The following is a 15,866-nucleotide window of genomic DNA, read 5'->3' on the forward strand; positions in this document are numbered from 1 at the left end:
TCACTTACTTACAACTCCATCATTTTTCAAAATAAGATTATTTTAGGTTAAACCTCGTTAACTTTAAAATGCATTCCCTGGAGGAATGCTAAACGTTTAGTTTCCAAAAGCATTTTCCAGATGTCAAAAAAAGAAACTGTTGTGATCTGCCTTTCAAGTGTCATCAACCTACCTGTCAGGCTGGACCAGTCTGATTAAAAAGCTAGAAGATGCACAGCAACTTTACTCAAACCTCACACACGCGCACACATGCATATACACACGTATAGGTGATGTTGGGGCTGGAACCAAGACGCATGAAACGAAGATTGGATCTGAATACAGCTGCGTGAAAGCCAAGAGGAGAATAATTAGGGCGATGAAAAGGTTTTCTGTGCTGGGCCACGGTGTGTCAGCTGCTCTGAATGTCTGGAATCTCAAAACAATGACAGAAGGAAGGAGTGGAAGTGTTTGAGGGGTGTGATAAAACTCACACAGGGGAGGGACGCCTGATGAGCCACAGCTCCTGACAGCTTACAAGTGACTCTTTAACCTGAGACAAAGCTGTGCAGGAGGTGAGTACTGCTGTGAGCTGAAATTGTTTGTTTTGTTTTGTGTTGTGTTGTTTTGTTTACCTTCAGACCAAGCTATATATTTTCTTTTTTAACTTTTAGAGTTTTTTCACAAGTTTTGTTGGAATAAAACTGCTGCAGACTTGACTGGACTTTTATCAAAACGAACCAAAGACAGTTGTCCTGATGCTGTTCTGATGCATCTCAGTAATCCAGGTAGAAAAAATCGAAAAGAAAAAGAAAATAAGTACCGGTAGGTCCTCTGGATGGGTTCTTCTTTAGTGAAATGTTTCATCTCTCCTCCAAGAGACTTCTTCAGTCTGATGAGTTTCAGGTGAACTCAGCCTTATAAGCACTGCCTCCACATGGTGGACAAACAGGTTAGTCATATGCAAAAGAGGGCCATCGCCTAACAATAGGCTTGATTAGTTCTATTGTTCATAGAGGGTCATGTGTCTCATCACCTTATTGGTTTGGATGCTTCAGCTGTGGTTATTTGGTGTTTTGTTATGTGTATGTAGGGAGTGCAAGCGGGGTTCAATGTCCCCTTCTTTTTGTCTTTCTTTCCCCGTTTGTGTTGGGTTTTGTTGGGGCCCTGATACACACCTTTTGCTTGCACTCTCTACATACACATAACAAGACACCAAAAAACCACAGCCGAAGCATCCAAACCAATAAGGTGATGAGACACATGACCCTCTATGACCAATAGAGCTAATCAAGCCTATTGTTAGGCAATGGCCCTCTTTTGCATTTGACTAACCTGTTTGTCCACCATGTGGAGGCAGGGCTTATAAGGCTGAGTTCACCTGAAACTCATCAGACTGAAGAAGTTTCTTGGAGGAGAGACGAAATGTTTCACTAAAGAAAGAAGAACCCATCCAGAGGACCTACTTAATATTTTTCTTTATGACTTACAAGTAACTCTTTAACCTAAGAGACAAAGCTGTGCAGGAGGTGAGTACTGCTGTGAGCTGAAATAGTTTTTTTATACCTTCAGACCAGGCTATATATTTTATTTTTTAACTTTTAGAGTTGTTTCATAAGTTTTGTTGGAATAAAACTGCTGTAGACTTGACTGGACTTTTATCAAAAGGAACCGAAGTGAAACAATCAAGACAGTTGACAACATCAAGATATGTGATGTACTCTGTACAGATTGTAAAATGTGCTTTTTATCAGTRAGGACTGAAGAGAAACCATCAAGAACTGCTGGCAAAATCAAGATACTGGATTTTTACTACACAGCTTTTGGCAGCCTGGAAGTAGCATGACTTTTRCCACATTGGTAAAGGAAAGACTTGATCATTATTGATTTGTTGGCTTGAATTGGATGGAAATTAAAGAAAGGGAACTCTGAAAAGAAGCTCAGATTCCCCGAGACGAAACATGTCAAACTCTCAGGAACAGAGTCTGAATGAGAATGCAGTTTTCCTGCCGGTGGAGGAAGCCTCACCCGAGTTCCTGCACTGCGAGTGGGAGCGTGAAGCGGTGGAGATGCTCCTCAGCGGAGGGCCGGAAGCCTTCTACAGCTCCGTCAGCTCAGAGCACGCCGCCTGCTTCTTATCTCCTGAGGAGGTGAGCCAGATAAGAAGCTGGGCTCAAAACTACCACGTCAAAGAGCTGCAGGTGGAGGAGCAGAACGGAGTGGAAAACAGTTTTGAGACGGAGGACTTCTGTTCCACCTACTCCCCGTGCCACTCAGACGCACCAATCCCAAACCTGGAGCTCGGCTGGCCGGAGATGCCCCCCACWGAGAAGATGGTGGAGGTGGCGGTCCACACAAGTCCTCCTCTTGAAGGAGAACCGCCGGTCAGAGAGATCATCAGACGGTACCTGCAGAATGCCACACAAGTACGCACACAAAAACACACATTTTTTTTGTTATAAAGAAGTAAAGACAAAGTAGGATCTTTAATTAATAAAGTTCCTTACAAATTAAAATAAACCAGATGTTAAATTTCAGAATATATTTTATTTTATGCAATGAAAAATCCCCAATTAATTCTGCTGCTATAAAACCACATAAATTTTAATTTTTTTTACATCTAGTTAGAGAGACAATGAACAAACTTCTCTTCAAAGCTTCCTCCATTAATGACAAAAAAAATAACATGCAAACCTAACCTTATCCAGTTTGGGCTTTGCAGCCTCAACCTTTCTGACACAAAAAGCTTGTAATGAAAGAAAAATCTAAAGATTCAAACAATGTTGTTTTGCTTGTTGTGTGTCATGGTGAAAAAATAAAAAGTGGAACAATAAAGTGTGCTCAAACAGGGAGCAACCTCCTTCAACAAATGAGAGAACTTCAAGCAGAAACACAAACATTCCTCTGCTCAGAATGAACACTTTGAAAAGTTATTTTTGAGTAAAACCTGCACAACATCTCAATAAAGTGAGAAAAAATAATGTTTTTTGATACAAAAAAGTTTTTTGTGTGTGTGTTTTGCAGGCAATTGGCATTGTTACAGACAAACTAACAGACAATGCCATAATTGGTGATTTACACACGGCTGCTTCCCGAGGCGTCCCCGTCTACATCGTCCTAAACCAAAGGTCTCTTCAGGAGAATTTCACCCTCAACAAGCTCAGGCATCCGGTGAGTCAACACCTGCACAGTGGCTGCAGCGCACCACGTGGACGTCTTTTGATAATGTGAACTTTAGGACTCATTAAAAACTGACACTGCATTGGYTGTCCACACAGACACTTGCAAACTGTCTTCTGCTGTTTTGGCACACTTGCGTTGGGAATGTAAAGTGTTGATTTTAGCCACACAAGGCTGAACTGGTTACACAGCATTCAGGCCTGTCTGTTTCATTTAAGTGATGACAGTCTTGTCTGATTTTGACTTGAAAATGAGAAAGAAAATTATGAATGGCAACGAGAAGTGATAATTAGAAGTGTTAGTGGAAAATCAGTGTTTTGTCTTGAGTTATTGTTGCAATAATATCTGATGAGCTAAATTATCCAGGCTTCTGCTGCTGATGTACTGACATGCACATATTTTTTTTTACCTTCTCCCAAGACAAATTAAACTTTAAAGGTCACATGTCGTAAAATCCACTTTTAGTCGCTACATTTTGTTGTGTACTTGGAGTCTCTAAGAGTGCAGAAAATGTGAATTTAGTCTCTCCTGGTGCTGCAAAGATATTTTTATATTCTGTTTGAGTCATATTTTCCAATCCATTCAGTTTTCTTTATTTTCTATGATGTTTTCTGAAAAATTACATCAAATTATTTGTGGTGGAACTGCCAAATAAGTTAAGCAACTACAATTTCCTCCTCTTAATTCTCCCCTGGTTCTGGGTCAGACATGTAAGACTATACAGTCATGACAGCCTGCCCCTTCCAATATGGCGTCAYGCTTGTACAAAAATAATCTATCTCCTGAAGATTCTGCGATGCCTCAAATCAGTTTTAGTCAAAACATCTTGCTCARTCTGTTAGTGCTCGGGATAAGGGATGGGGATCAGCAACTACCACACTAAGTTTTAGCTCAGCATCTCTAAAACTGACAGAGCAACTTTGTCAAGATAGGCGGCCATCTTGAATTGAGTTGAAACCCAAATAAATTTATGTGCTTTCATTACTTTCTCTGTGTTTTTATGTTGGGGACACAGTGGTGACACCAGTAAGATTTTTTTATTGTTATTTTACGTCCACTTCATAACTTGAACAATAATAAAAGTAGTTGGATCATTTGTAACACAGGCAACTGAAAACTGACCGTTAAATTTAAATCTGTGTGCATTTTTTTATTTTTGGGATTTTTTTTTCTGCTCTCGACTATAAGAGCAGTGTTATGTCTTCTTCCCCTTTTCCAAAAGCAAACTTGTTTTACTGGATTTTAGTCAAACAAGAAACTTTGACAGGTCGTAGTTTTCGATTTCTCTTCTCTCGAAACACACGAGTGAATCCAGGAGTGTGCTTTGGGTCRTTCAGATTCTTGAAAAGTCTTCCTCCACGTTTCTTCAGAATTCTGTTCTGCTTTTCCACTCACTCAAACAGTTATTATGCAATCCATCAAAGCCACCTTTCAGCTTTTTCTGCACTCAGATAACATCAGACTTCTTCACGTCTGGGGATGTGGTCAACTCGTTCAGATTCTCAGCAAACAGACTTGTTGTTTCTTAAGTAAAGTTAGTTTGCAGTGTTGCTCTGAACGGCAACTTGACATTTCTGTTTTTCGACAGCTTTCTGGGTTGTGTGGTCTCCTGTTTACATGATTTTTTTGTTCCCTAATTATTTCTAAGTAACAATCAAACAAAAAATATTAACCAAGAAACCTCAATAATACAACATTTTAGTCACATCCATCTTCCGTAAAGGATGTTTCTTTTCAGATCAGAAACAATCTGTAAAGGAAATGAAAACTTTTAATACAGCGTCACATGTTCTTGTAGAGCCTGATACCCTCAGATGTTACACACCAGTTCATTTCCAAGAAACCTGTCAGCATTTCATCACAGATAAAAACTCATTGTTAAAAGAAAAAGTTCAGTTTAACCTTTTTTTTTTTTAAATCTGACAGAACATGCGGGTCCGAGTTCTCAGAGGGAAAACTTTTTGCTCGAGAAATGGACGTATGGTGGTTGGGGAAATGAAGGTCAACTTCCTTCTGGTGGATCTAAAGACAGTGATCCATGGCAGCTACAGGTAAACAAACTTAAACTCTCCTACATGGACACAGTGTCCAGAGTGACCTAACAGGGTTTTGCTGAACTCTGCAGCCTCACATGGACAGACGCCCACCTGCACCAGCAGCTTGTCACGGTTCTGAGAGGACCAGTCGTTGACTCCTTTGACCGGGAGTTCAGGATCCTTTATGCTGCTTCGGCCCCGGCCCCTGACACTCTCAGAGTCACACCTAATGGCCAGATTTCCGTGCCTTACCACCAGCCTCAAGACTTTTCAGACATCAGGTTTTTAAAATGGGTCACAGTGGAGCCTGACATAACAAACCCTCCATCACCACCTACAGATGTCCTCCTGGACTGGGAAGCAATGGGTGTTGTTCATAGAGACAACTGCAGCTCTAAAACTCATTTTGTTTTGAATGAGGAAATAGAGACTGAGAATACGCCACAGCAGAACAATAACATAGACAGAGAGGTTGTGGAAAGATTAACCTACAACGGGCACCTATTTGAAGACGAGCAAAGGTAATGAAACCGCATTATTGAGTTCTTAAAGGTGCATTAAATATTTAGATTTTTTTTCTTTAGTTAAGATTTTTTGAGGTTCTGTGAAAAACGCAGTTAAYATCTAACCTGTTCTAGATGGAAATACAGTTAATGTTTAACTATTGGTTGAAGAGCAGSCAGCTAATCTGAATGTGGAACAAAACCAGAGTAGATTGCTTTTTATGATGCATTTTATTGCAATCTTCTTCAATTTCACAGAATTAATGGGAACACTTTTGAGACTAAAGCCAGACTAGAAGATAATTTACCAACTTCTACGTGAGTCTTTTTACAGCACGCGCTCATGATGCTAATTAATTGAAGATAATATTTCTTGTTTTGTGAAATGTACAYAAACTGTTTGTGTTATTTTAATAGTGATTCAGAGTCGTCATCAAACACATCATCTGCTGAAAGGATAATAAGGTATTTAACCCTAAAATACAGAGAATGCAATCATTTGCAAATCTAGTAAATCCATATTTCATTTACAACAGAACAAATGTATCGAAGGATTAAATTAGGAAAATATGTTTTAAAAGAGGCCGTTTGGAGGCAGTAACACATTTCAAAAAAACTGAATCATGTTTACACTGATGCATCCTCTCTTCTTTTAACATCAGTCTGTAAATGTGTAATTTTGTCCTGTTTTGTCTGATGTCATGGGTTTTATTTACCCAATTTTTGTAAATACTGTATAAAGTCATATCCTTTCCTGCGTTAATGTCACCTGTAAGCTGTCCATGCCAGACACCAATGCACCCTCATACCATCAGAGAGGTGGCCGTTTGAAACGTTCACTCATCCAAATAGTCCATCTCCTCTTTAAAGTGGAGGGTGGGGAATTCATGGCTTACAAAAAAAATAATAAACTAAAAAAAAGTTCAGRTTTCATTTTATCTGACTACAGAGTAGTTTCCACTTAAAACAGCAGCATTCATGGCTCGGTGAGCTGTGTTCACAGACAATCATTYATGGAAGTGTTCCTGATGCCATGCAATGATGTTTTTCACAAAATCAAACCTGTTTTTACTCCAAGGCACAAAGATTTCTTTAGATCCTTGAAATCATGATGATATTATGGGCTGTAAATGGTGGGACATTCAGAGTCCTCCCAATTTTCAGTTAAGGAAGATTATTCYAAAGCTGTCCCACTATTTTTGAGTACAGTTTTTTGTAGACTAGTGAACCCTTGCCCATCGTTACTGCTTCTTTAATCTGTTGCCATCTAATTATGAAATGCTCCTCCAGCTGTGCACTAGTGATAGTTACTTTTACAGATTTTTGTTGCTCCTTTTTAGTCATTCTTAAATGTGTTGCTGCCATAAAACTTCAAATTCCCTTGTTTCTTCTTTCAAAAAAAGTGCAACATTTTAGATTTAAAGTGTATTCTCATGCAAAATCCACTTTTCTAGCTGTTGAATTTTTTACTTGTTTACTGTTACTTAACCAGGCAATTCCCGTTGCGATCTCAGATCTCTTTTTCAAGGGAGGCCTGGGCCTGAAAGCAAACTATTGTACATGTTTTTGGGGGTGGGGGAAACTGGACAAAACCCACACAAGCATGAGGAGAACATGCAAACTCCGCACAGAAAGACCCCATGTCTAAACCGGGGATCAAACCCAGGACCTTCTTGCTGTGAGACGTCGGTTCTAACCACTGAGCCATTGTGCCGCCAAACGTTTTGTTGTGTACTTAGAGTCTCTAGGAGTACAGAAAATATGAATTTAATCTCTCCTGGTGCTGCAAAGATACCTTTAAATTCAGTTTGTGTCATATTTTTCAGCCTGTTCAGTTTTCTCTATTKTCTATGACATTTTCTCAGTCTAGTATGTCAAATTATCTGCAATGGAATTGCCAACTAAGGTCTGGACTTACCAACTACAATTTCCTCCTCTTAATTCTCCTCTGGTTCTGGGTCAGATTCTGGCTCTAACATGTAAAGCAAGATGAACAAGACTTCTGTTGTTGACATTTTTTTATTAAATAATACACAAAATGTTTCTGCAAGCTAAAGAACGTAGCCGCCACCCCCCCCCCCCCCACACACACACACACACACACACACACCTCTCAAACCGGAGTGGACCGGTCTGGAAGCCGGATGGGGGCGGGGCTTGAATAAGGGAACAGTAACAAAATCAGCTGCTTTGAGGCACGCACCAGAAAAGGGATGAAAGAGGGACTGGTAAAGTTAGAATAAGAAGGAATTCAGACCAAAGCATTGCAGTTCCACTTTATAAAGAAAATGAATGATATAAATGTGAAAAGGAAGGATTTAAAAGTATGATATACCTACTTTAAAAACAAATTTTTCCTATTTCCTACTGTGAAAAAAATAAGATTTGCCAATCATTGCTTGTTCACAACTGTTTTGGAACTGGAGCTGTAAAAGACAAACATTATTAAATTGTTATATCCACAATGAATATCTGTTTCTCCTACAGGATGGAGAGGAAAGTAGAAAAACGAATTTCCAAGGAACTCTCTGAAGATAAAGACTCTGATCTATCTGAGGGAACTAGAACAACAGTTGATAAAACACTGGAGATGGTTGCTTCAGCTGAGAGGAGACAGTTTTTAAAGTCGGACAAATTTTTGGAAGAGGAGAATTTAAATGACGCAGCTCCTGAGGAGAGCACRTCATCTTCGAGAGTGAGTGATGAATGCCTACTGCCAAAGCAGAGTGCTAAACGGTTGTAGAAACTGAAATAACTTSTCTCTTTTTCTTGTTTGTTTGTCCAGAAACCTGTAATCTTGAAGGTGTCGCAGTCTGACGGTCTCAGCTCTCTGAGCGCCATCATGACGAGGATCAAACGGAGAACGTCAGGCATGCTCAGGAGAGGTGTGAAATCCACAATGTCAGACCGAGCCCAGTCCATGATGGACCTGAGCGAGTTCAGCGAAGAAAAAGGAGTGCCAGCWCCAAGGTTCCCAGGCAATGTGAGTGTGGGCGCTAGACAAATGTTCCACTCTTTACTGAGTAGCAGAAAATAGTTTTTTCTTCTGTGTAAAACTTATTTTGCTAATTTCCAGCCTTTGTCCTTGTGGTTAGAACAAATACAAAAAAATTAATTAGTGTCTGAAGCAAAAAGTAGAGCAAAAATATATGCAAATAAGAATAAACAAGCATTAATACTGTATATGAAGACGAAGATAAGTTGAGAGTAAAAAAAGAATAAACTGGTGTGTGTTTATAGATTTGTTTTTTGCCAAAGTTGTTTCTGAGAGTCAAAATTTCAGAAACCATCTTTACCCCTGCTTTATAAAAGCTGCAGTATGATTGATTGACCTTATTAAATACTCAGTATCACATAAAGAAAGAGATAATGTGTCCTTGTAATTAACTCCATGTGGTTTAGAGAGTGCCATTATCTCAAAATGAATCGTTTTCATCCATTGTTCCTTTTGTTGTGCAGCTCGATCAGGATCATATGACGCCTGCGTTAGCACTGATGAAGAAGAGGAACAATGACGTGAAATCTTCCATGAACAGACCTCTCAAAAACTTCAGGCATTTAGAAAGAACCCACAGCTCCAATGACATCGATGAAATTCTTCCGTGGAGATCTCGATATAACAAGGAAGAGGAGCAGAACTGACAAGAGAGAGGGAGAGAAAGAAAGAGAGAGATATCCTGCGTCACTGAGGAAGAACAGCATGCGACTGCTGCAGTGTTAATTATTGAAACTATAATTAAAGATAATTAGAATAAAACTTTAAAGACTGAAAGCAGACAGATGCTTCATATCTTTTAATACTGTACATAAAATAAATCATTGCTGCTAATAAATAGGATTTTTTCTGGTTTATTTGTTGGCCAAGTTGTATTATTTTACGTGGTTAGTTTAAAAATACATTTTAAATGTGACATTATTATAGGTACTCTCCCCTCTTCATTATTAGCCTTGGTCCCACGGCATGAAACCACCCCCATGCTTGACATTTGGTACAGTTTTTATGGATTAGAAAGCTTCACTTTGACTCCTCTGAACAAAATTGTCATTTTGTTACCCCAATCTTTGTCTCTATGATCATAAAATCTTTGTTCAGAAGATATTTATTGTTTTTTTTTTTCAATCAGACTTTAAGATGCCAGTTTTAAAGCAGGAGCTTCTTCTTTGATTGACACCGTGTCAGTCTGTGGTGATGAAAAACTCTGGTTCCCGGGCTGTTCCTGAATATCCTAACAGATTTTGAAATCTAAAGTGACAAATGAGCATCAATCAGTCCAATAAATATCATCAAATAAATCATTTTTAGAATGACATAGACAAACTGTCATCTGCAGTCAATTACAACTAACAAGTTGAGCCTCCCTTGTCCAGTTAAAAGGTGGTGCTTTTAGAAAATTCACAATAAAATCAAGCTTGTGCACCCACTTTGTGTTTTTGTATATTCTATAAGTATTTAACCCTGGGGAAATGGTTTAAATAACTTTTTTAAAGTCCAACATTAATTTGCTATTCCTGCCCATGATAAGTAAACTTCTACAACAGCAACCCTGCAACGATGCCGGTTCAAGTCCAGTAGATGGCGCTGCGGGACTGAAAGATTTGGTGAGACGATTTAAACAACGAAGAAGAAAATCCGGAAGCACGTGGTAGTTAATGTAAGAACTTTAATAACATCCAACACGACCGAACATTTAAGTTAGTTTTACTTTAAAACCGCTGCTAATAATTTCGGGTGGAATAATATCTCACTGTGTTGTTTTCTACCTTTTAGCAAATCGGCTAAGTTCATCATGGTTCGAACACAACGGTGAGTTTTAAGAAACCGGCATGCATGCTTCCCTCTGCATTATTATAGTATTTTTACTTGTTTTCTTAAGGTCTCAACCAGCCAGATAAGTCTACATCATGCAGACATGAGTTTGGATAAATAAAATTGGACTAATAACATGTAAAACAGTCTTATGCAGCACATCACAAATTGAATCACATTTTCTTCTGTGTTTAGGAAGAAAAAATTCAAGAGGACTAAAAAGGAGACCCGATATGACGAGGATGATCCTGAAGCATACAAGGACATGCCAGTCCCTGATAAGGTGACAAACACCGTTTTACTTTTAGAAGCTATCATTGGTACAAATATCAATTTAGCGAGGCTTAAATTATCATTAATGGTAACTTGGAAGTAAATTAAGGCAAGGCACGTTTCTTTTATGTAGCACATTTCAGTAACAAGACAATTCAAAGTGCTTTACATGATAAAAACTCATAAAATAAGGGCATTACAGTGAAATGATGAAGGGAAGGGCAAAACAGTTGGACCGTAGACTGAAATCCAATTAATATTTTAAATAGAAGAGTCAAAGAAAAATCTCAACAAATTTAGTTTTAACCTGGATTTAAAAGAACTCAGGATTTCTGCATTTTTACAGTTTTCTGGGAGTTTGCTCCAGATTAGTAGAGCATAAAAACTGAATGCTGACTAATTAATGCTTTTGGGTTTATGTGAAATGACACAAAATTAATATAAATATGAAAATTAACAAAAACAATGTGTTTTATTTTCTATTAACCTATTAGAAACTTGTATCACTTTTGTCTATTTAATCCTATTGATGGTGATGATGATGATAATGATGATGATGCCTTTATTGCCATTGTACGGAACACAATGAAATTACATTTAAGAACATCCATTTCAAGAAGACACATGCGACAAACATGGGGGAACAGGTGTACAGGTCATGCAGCAAACAGCAGGGGTCGCGCTACCTTTAAAAAGAAATCAAAAAAAAAAAAACAAAGAAGGTTAGATGAGGAAAAAAAATAAAACATCATATTATATCAACAAAAGGTGACGAGTACATTTATTACCCAGAGGAGTAAGTGAGTTTAGAGGTCGTGTATTTGAAGCCATGAGTGTTGTATGCACTTGTGTGAATATCTGAAGAATGAGTCCGAAGAATCCAGTCCCCAAAAAGATTAACCCCATAGTTCAGCCATTGTCCAGAATATTGGTGTTGAATTGTTCATTTCGTACAGATTCAGCTTGTCCTTCAAGAGATCAGATTAGACGGGAGTGTGAGCGGGGAGAGGAGGTGGGTGGGGGGAGCCACGTCGACGTAAACACCAGGAGGAGTTTAGTTCCACAGCCTACTCAAGGTCACATGGGGGGAGAGCCTAATCTGTAATCAGCTGTTTGGGAACAGAAGAAAATGTTTTTGGGTCAGGCAGACGATAACAATTTTCCATCTGCTTTAATGTCCGTTGGTACATCCAATGTGGTGAATCCAATTAGACCAATAATGTGGACAATCCTGCCGAGCCGTGCTATCAGCTTCTCCGAGATCAATTCCATCTATTTAACTCAGATTACGTTTAGATCCAGTTATGTACAGTTCTGCCATATAAACACAAAACATTTTGTTCCATCTAGTATTGTAACACTGATAAAGTTTCTCCCTCTTAAACCTGCTGCCATCATGACTGCTCTGCTTTGCATCAAATTTCCAACCACACCGTTTCCCTTACAGAAGTCGTCAGAGTTCACAAAGGACAAGATTGACGAGTTCCACAATGAGAAGATCGCTGTAAGTTCATAACTTGTGCTGCTCCGTGTTCGTTAGCTCTGCTGCTGTTGAGTCCTCTTAACGAGTTCTCACGTGTTGCCGCAGAAACTTCTCGCCCGTGGAGTTCAAATGGAGAGTGATGAAGAGGAGCCGGACGATGAGGTTTGTTTTGATTTTACCTCAGAAAATTGAAATGCTTTCAGATCAAACTGAACTTTGTCTTAATTTCACAGGAAGAGGTGATGCCTCTCGACGAGTCAGAAACAGAGGAGGAAGAAGAAGAAGAAGAAGAGGGGACAGATATGGAAAGTGACTTGGAACAGAAAAAAGATGAAGGTGATGATATCAAGGTTTTTAAAGTTTTTTTTTTACTGTTGAGCTCAAGTGTTAAACTGATTTGTTACAACTCTCAGATCTTCCCAATGAGMTGGCGTGGGGCACCAAGAAGAAAATGTTTTATGACTCAGATTATGTAGCCACCAGTAAGTATATTTTATCTCCAGCCTTATATATTTTTTTGAAAGTGGGTATATTGTATGCTTATTAAAAAGTTGTAATTGGGTTTTTGCAGAAGGTAAATCACGCGAAGAGCTGGAGGCCGAGGAGCAGGAGGAAGAAGAAGAGGCAAAAAATATCCAGAAACGTTTAGCTGCAAATCTGAGTGAAGAAGACTACGATTTAAACTTTTTTCAGGTAGTTTTTCAATCAGTCTCTCTGGCGTGCGTGCAGTTAAATCCACATATGATGTTTTTTTTTTTTTTTGTGTGTGTGTATGTGACTGTTTCCCTGAAGGAGTTTGCAGTAGAGGAGAAGGATGAAAGCAAGCCTGCAGAGAAACAAGAGAGGATTGTTAAAGACTTAAAGCAAATGTCCAAGAAAGAAAAAATCAAGCTTTTGAAAAAGGAGTCACCAGAGCTGCTTGAACTTATTCAGGACTTTAAAGCAAAGGTAAGCCCAAAAAAAACCTGAAACAACTGGAAACAGAATCAACTTTTGTTTTGATACCAACAGTGTGTTTTTTGTTTTGTGTTGTGTGAAGCTCCGTGAGCTGAAAAAGGAGCTGCAGCCCCTCATGGAGCTGGTCAGGAATGGAAAGATCCCACCAGGAAAGGTGAGAGCGTGAAGCTAAGWGCATGGAGTTAAGTTTTAACATTGTTTTCAGAGTCAACAAAGCAACTGCTTAAAGGAAGAAAAACTTTAAAAACATTATTATATATTTGCTAAAGCCAAACTGACCCACTGTAACCCTAACCACACACCGRTGACAGGGATTGATAGCTCGCAGCTGTGCCACAGAGTCCCAGTGTTTACCGATGAAATAGTACAGGCATAGTACTCGTTAAGTACTGGTTGCATGCCTGACTTGCTTGAGCGTGTGCATGTGGAGCGTGTGTGGCTTGGTGTGTGTAGTTAAAGAAGAAATGTTTTGTCACTTTAAACCTGTTTTGTTACATTGGTCGAGCACGTTTAAAGCTAAAAATGTTGTGTTTTTGTTTTCCGAAGGGTGCAGACTATCTCAGGACAAAACAGCAACTTTATCTCAAGTAAGTTGAGTTTAAACTATAGCTAAATGTGTCTAAAATAACTAACACTTCTCTCCTGCCACAGTTACTGCACAAACATCAGTTTTTACTTGGTCCTAAAAGCCAAACGAATCCCTGCACATAACCACCCTGTGATTGAACGGCTGTTATCCTACAGAAACGTAAGTTTGCGTGCTGACAGTGTTGAGTGATATTTCACCCGGAGAAGATGGTGGCTGAGAAGATTTGATTTTTATCCGATAAAAGCAGAAAACTGTGTGACAAATCTAATAAAACAGTAATGACTTTGATGATTAGCTGTTGGCAATTGATTACAATCCTGTGAATTAAACTCCTGCAAATTTTAAAGTTTGATTTTCTTAGAACATACTGGTATATTTTTGTTTGTTTTGTTTTGTTTTTACACTTTTCATACAAACATCAGACTTCTCTGTCATATTAATTCACAAACTACACTATTATGACATCACTAAACCAAAATGATGGGATACATGAACACAAATTTAGAAAAAATWAAAAAAATCACAAAGTCTTATTATCTGCCTGCAGCTCATCAATGAACTTGGGACAGTTGATGCTCGGTTAGCTCCAGAGTTTCGCAAACTACTAGCTGTCAACGACAAAGGGAAAACTACCAGCAAAACATCAGATGGAAAGAAAACCAAATTATTCAGTAAAAAAGATAAGGTAATTTTATTTATTTATTGTTTTGTTTGTTTGTTTCAAACAAGCACTTACACAAGTAGTAGTCCCAAAAGACATAGTTGGACTGAGATTGCTATTGATTGTAAAACCTAAATGCCAACGTGCTGATTGGATGTTGCAGAACTCCGGAGAAACTCTGTCCGATGATGAAGACTCCGAGTCTGAACTGGATGAAGAAGCTGCTTTGAGTTTCTACAGAGAAGTGGAGGAACGGGCAAAGTTAAAGAGGAAGAGAAAAGAACCAGAAGCTGAGGAGTAAGTATGACCTGCGCCTGCAGTTGGCAGCTGTGGTTGAATGAAATGAGGATTTAATGTTTAATAGGGCTGCAACAACAAATCAATGAAATCTATAAAAATCGATTATTAAAAGCGTTGGCAATGAATTTCATTATCGATTCGTTGTGTCGCGCGATTTATGCATTCCTCGCCATATCGGAGCAGTTTACGTCACCCGCAGAGCATTTTTAATGCTGGCTGACCTAAATAAAGTTTGGGGGGGGGGGAGACGACTACCTGTAAAGATCCGCCCTCTTTGAGACCCTCGAGTGAAAAGCAGAGACTTCGAACTTTAAACCAGTTTTTAAATTGTGTTGTTAGGCCAAGTAGATCCGAAGTTATGATAAAAAGTATATGCCACATTTAATTTTTTTAAATGACGGTCTGATTTGATGCGATTCACGCCACGAGGAGGAAGCCCGTCCCGTGAGGAAAAAAAAGAAAAGTACCTCAGCCCACAATTTGTTTCCTTCTCTCGGGCCAGAAATATAAAACCCTCCAGTCTTTTATTCTGACCRAGGCTCAAAGTTGTTTGATAAGCAGCAAAAAGGCTCAGGGCCAGGGGTGGGGGGACGTGAGCAGAACTCCTGGTCTGACTTAGTAGGGATTGGGAGGCTGCTTCAGAACCTCTTACTGGGTCGTTTTAGCCACAGACAGAACCCACAAGAAGGAAGCAAAACGCAAAGAATCAGAGAAAAATCACAAATTCTAAATGCATATAAATTCTAATTATAATAATAAATTATTAATAGTTTTACATCTAATAATCATATTTTATTCTTTTCATCTGTTTTCTTCATTCAGCAACCTATTAAATTTCTGTTTTGTTATGTTTTATAGCTAAAACCAAGTTTATTAATGCATAAGAAATCCACATTTTTGGGTTTATTTTTTTCAGTCAGTGTTTAATATAGCTGGTAAAATCAATTGTGAAAATTTTTATGATGTGCCTCTTTTTTATTTAGCATATTATTTTAAAAAATCCTTAATTTCATGAAAAGACCCTCTTGATTCAATAGAAAACTCCAGTTTTTAAGAAAATGGCTGCTTATTAATTAATTGTTAGTCAATCTATAAGAT

The 15,866-nt window shown here is 38.6% G+C and overlaps 2 protein-coding genes across 2 annotated transcripts in view; both read left to right on the top strand.

Moving 5' to 3' along the window:
* The first annotated feature begins 1,389 nt into the window (after positions 1 to 1,389).
* On the top strand, positions 1,390 to 9,550 carry fam83e (family with sequence similarity 83 member E). The gene is made up of 9 exons (XM_014002877.1): positions 1,390 to 2,405; positions 3,004 to 3,150; positions 5,086 to 5,210; positions 5,285 to 5,716; positions 5,957 to 6,016; positions 6,116 to 6,163; positions 8,186 to 8,393; positions 8,484 to 8,681; positions 9,158 to 9,550. Exons 1-9 carry the CDS (start codon positions 1,941 to 1,943, stop codon positions 9,338 to 9,340), a joined length of 1,866 nt encoding a protein of 621 aa, XP_013858331.1. The 5' UTR covers positions 1,390 to 1,940; the 3' UTR covers positions 9,341 to 9,550.
* Positions 9,551 to 10,367: 817 nt separating this feature from the next.
* Positions 10,368 to 15,866, top strand: part of utp3 (UTP3 small subunit processome component) — a 6,968-nt gene continuing 1,469 nt past the window's right edge. The window contains exons 1-13 of the mRNA XM_014002878.1: positions 10,368 to 10,502; positions 10,701 to 10,788; positions 12,226 to 12,282; positions 12,367 to 12,423; positions 12,495 to 12,597; positions 12,675 to 12,743; positions 12,833 to 12,954; positions 13,054 to 13,209; positions 13,301 to 13,372; positions 13,765 to 13,805; positions 13,870 to 13,966; positions 14,355 to 14,492; positions 14,632 to 14,765. Of these exons, the coding sequence (XP_013858332.1) occupies positions 10,486 to 10,502; positions 10,701 to 10,788; positions 12,226 to 12,282; positions 12,367 to 12,423; positions 12,495 to 12,597; positions 12,675 to 12,743; positions 12,833 to 12,954; positions 13,054 to 13,209; positions 13,301 to 13,372; positions 13,765 to 13,805; positions 13,870 to 13,966; positions 14,355 to 14,492; positions 14,632 to 14,765 (1,151 nt within the window). The 5' untranslated portion in view covers positions 10,368 to 10,485. The remainder of the gene's footprint in view (positions 10,503 to 10,700; positions 10,789 to 12,225; positions 12,283 to 12,366; positions 12,424 to 12,494; positions 12,598 to 12,674; positions 12,744 to 12,832; positions 12,955 to 13,053; positions 13,210 to 13,300; positions 13,373 to 13,764; positions 13,806 to 13,869; positions 13,967 to 14,354; positions 14,493 to 14,631; positions 14,766 to 15,866) is intronic.

Source organism: Austrofundulus limnaeus, unplaced genomic scaffold, assembly GCF_001266775.1.
Source record: "Austrofundulus limnaeus strain Quisiro unplaced genomic scaffold, Austrofundulus_limnaeus-1.0 Scaffold15, whole genome shotgun sequence".
Taxonomy (NCBI): domain Eukaryota; kingdom Metazoa; phylum Chordata; class Actinopteri; order Cyprinodontiformes; family Rivulidae; genus Austrofundulus; species Austrofundulus limnaeus.